The sequence below is a fragment of the Tupaia chinensis genome, unplaced genomic scaffold (genome assembly GCF_000334495.1).
Source record: "Tupaia chinensis unplaced genomic scaffold, TupChi_1.0 Scaffold145652_1, whole genome shotgun sequence".
Taxonomy (NCBI): Eukaryota; Metazoa; Chordata; class Mammalia; order Scandentia; family Tupaiidae; genus Tupaia; species Tupaia belangeri.
Window position 1 is genome coordinate 2,685,071 of NW_006205509.1, and position 3,042 is coordinate 2,688,112.

Genomic DNA, 3,042 nt, shown 5'->3' on the forward strand with positions numbered 1-3,042 from the left:
CCTGGAGCACTCTGACTGTGCCTTCATGGTAGACATCGAGGCCATCTATGACATCTGTCGTAGAAACCTAGACATTGAACGCCCAACCTACACTAACCTGAATAGGTTTATAGGTCAAATTGTGTCCTCCATCACTGCTTACCTTAGATTTGATGGAGCCTTGAATGTCTATCTGACAGAATTCCAGACCAACCTGGTGCCCTGTCCCCGCATCCACTTCTCTCTGGCCACATATGCCCCTGTCATCTCTGCTGAGAAAGCCTTCCATGAACAGCTTTCTGTAACAGAGATCAACAAGGCTTGCTTTGAGCCTGCCAACCAGATGGTGAAATGCGACCCTCGCCATGGTAAATACATGGCTTGTTGCCTGTTGTACCGTGGCGATGTGGTTCCCAAAGATGTCAATGCTGCCATTGCCACCATCAAGACCAAGCGCACCATCCAGTTTGTGGATTGGTGCCCCACTGGCTTCAAGGTTGGCATTAACTACCAGCCTCCCACTGTGGTGCCCGGGGGAGACCTGGCCAAGGTGCAGCGTGCTGTGTGCATGCTGAGCAACACCACAGCCATTGCTGAGGCCTGGGCTCGCCTGGACCACAAGTTTGACCTGATGTATGCCAAGCGTGCCTTCGTTCACTGGTACGTAGGTGAGGGGATGGAGGAAGGAGAGTTTTCTGAGGCCCGAGAGGACATGGCTGCCCTTGAGAAGGATTATGAGGAGGTTGGTGTGGATTCTGTTGAAGGAGAGGGTGAGGAAGAAGGAGAGGAATACTAAAGTTAAAATGTCACAAAGGTGCTGCTTTCACAGGGAAACTTATTCTGTTTTAAATATTGAAAAGTTGTGGTCTGATCAGTTAATTTGTATGTAGCAGTGTATGCTCTTATGTACAATTACTGGCCTATGCTTTAAAATATGAATGCTTTGTTACAGACCCAAACTGTCCATTTCTCTGATGGTTTTGAATAAAGTATTCCCTGTCTTAAATGAGATCAGTCTTGTGTTTTGGATATCTGAAAACTTTCATGTATTCAGTATGTTGAGAAGAAAAAAAATAACTGTTGGTGGGGCCAGCAGGTGGCATGGTGGTTATTGTGCTGGACTCCCACATAGCTGACCATGGTTCAAGTCCTGGACTTGGTGACTTGCTTTTGCCCTTTCTTTGGTGAGCACACATGCCCTATAGCAAACTTAAAAAAAATAATAATCAAATAAATAATTTTAATAAAAGAATAAGTGTTGGTCTGTACGTTATACATATACTATGAAATGATTTATTTTTACTGAAAAGTATATTAGTATCTTAAAACTTTTATTTATAAAATATAAAATGTCTGTCTAAAGATTACCATTAATAGAATCACATACTATTTTTAAGTTTTTACCTCATCATGATAGTCATCTAAACTACCAGTTCTTTTTTAGAGTTGAAAACTGCTAATATACAGTCAAGGTCTTCTAGTTGGCTGCTGAATCTCAGATAATTAACAGAAAAAATGGGAAATATTCCAAATGCATCACCAGGTCTTCGACTCTTTCTATGCCCCCTCAACTCCTTGGCACGTGTTTAGTTCCACTGTGCTTCCTCTGTGCACATTCTCCAAAGCAGTACATTCTTTCTCAGCAAGTGCCCCCATACTGGATGTAGTTTCTTGCCTTCTTCCCAAACTTAATTTTAGCCGAATTTTATATTGGGAAAGCCTGATAGATTTATTCACTTTAATGTATTAATTACATATCGGACTGTTAACTCTCCAAGGATATCCTTACTTTAATTTAGGTCAGTATTTTCAAAAAATGAAACTGATAGTGCAGGTGCTGGCATGAGCCCCAACACTGAGAAACAGTTTAGGCCAAGGGTTTCCTCAGCACAAAAGCTCTGCTGCAGTTCCAACTAACCAAAAGGCTTTCTTCCCAAGGACTGCAAACTGTCTTCCCATGGTCACGGTTTTTGTTGTTCTGGGAGGATACCCAGTGGAAACAAAGTGACTTTTGATATTAATTTCCTGTTTAGTTTTCCTTGACACTACCAATTAAGGGGTATGATAGTACTGTAGGTACTGCAATCGGTTTAAGTTCATGGAAATAATGCAATATAAGAAATAAGCCAAGATCAACTAATTTCAGCGCCAATCCAATACTGCATACTACTCAGGTTGAGCTAGAAGCCAAACAAACAGGTCTGATGCACAAAATATAAAAAGCTTCATTCAGAAAAAGAAAAAAATATGAGAGGGCTGGCAGATGGCATGGTGTTTAAGGTGCTGGACTCCCACCTGGGTGACCGCGGTTCAAGTATGGGACCTGGCAGCTTACTTTCTCACTTTGTGTCTCATTCTAGTCACATTTAAAGATAATAATAATTGGGGCCAGGGACCAGCAGTTAGCATAATGGCTATGTTGCTGGACTCCCATGTAGTCGACCACAGTTTGGGTCCCGGATCGGGTGGCTTAAAACTCATGCTGGGCGTGTGTGCGTGCGTGCCCAAGATCCCGAGAGGAGAATGGAGGAGAAGGGATTGTGGCGTGGCCATCCCCCCTGGGGGGTGATTTCTTGCTTTCTATCTCTCTGTCTCTCTCTGTCTTTCTGGCGAGCGCATGCGCCCTATAGCAAAAACCTCTTAAAAAATAATAATAATAATAATAATAATTGGGGCCAGCAGACAGTTCAGCAGTTATCATTTGACTCTCTCATGACCAACCACAGTTCAAGTCCCAAACCTGGAGGCCTGAAACTCACTCTGAGTTTGTGTGCATGCATGCCAAGATCCTGGGAGGACAATGGAGAAGAAGGGATTGCAACATGACCGCCCCCCAGGGGGTGATTTCTCACTTCCCCTTCACTGTCTCTGTCTCTCTCTCTCTCCAGCAAGCGCATGCACCCTAAGGAAAAACCTCTAAACTAATAATAAATTAACTAAAATAATTTTAATGTATTATTTATTTTTTATTTTTATTTTCTTTTTAATTTCATGAAAGAGAGAGAAAGTGAGAAAGCAAGCTACCAGGTCCGGGATGCAAACCACGGTGGGCCATGTGGGATT

General features: G+C 42.8%; 2 protein-coding genes across 2 annotated transcripts in view; both read left to right on the plus strand.

Moving 5' to 3' along the window:
* Window positions 1-3,042, plus strand: part of LOC102496850 (tubulin alpha-1A chain) — a 40,410-nt gene that overhangs the window by 3,556 nt on the left and 33,812 nt on the right. The gene's annotated exons all lie outside the window — the stretch shown is intronic.
* Window positions 7-990, plus strand: LOC106733869 (tubulin alpha chain). Its single transcript, XM_014584079.1, has one exon. It carries the CDS (start codon window positions 26-28, stop codon window positions 773-775), a length of 750 nt encoding a protein of 249 aa, XP_014439565.1. The 5' UTR covers window positions 7-25; the 3' UTR covers window positions 776-990.

Bases quoted from the DNA above. Each gene is read 5' to 3' on its own strand.
- LOC106733869 (XM_014584079.1), top strand. From the start codon at position 26: ATGGTAGACATCGAGGCCATCTATGACATCTGTCGTAGAAACCTAGAC.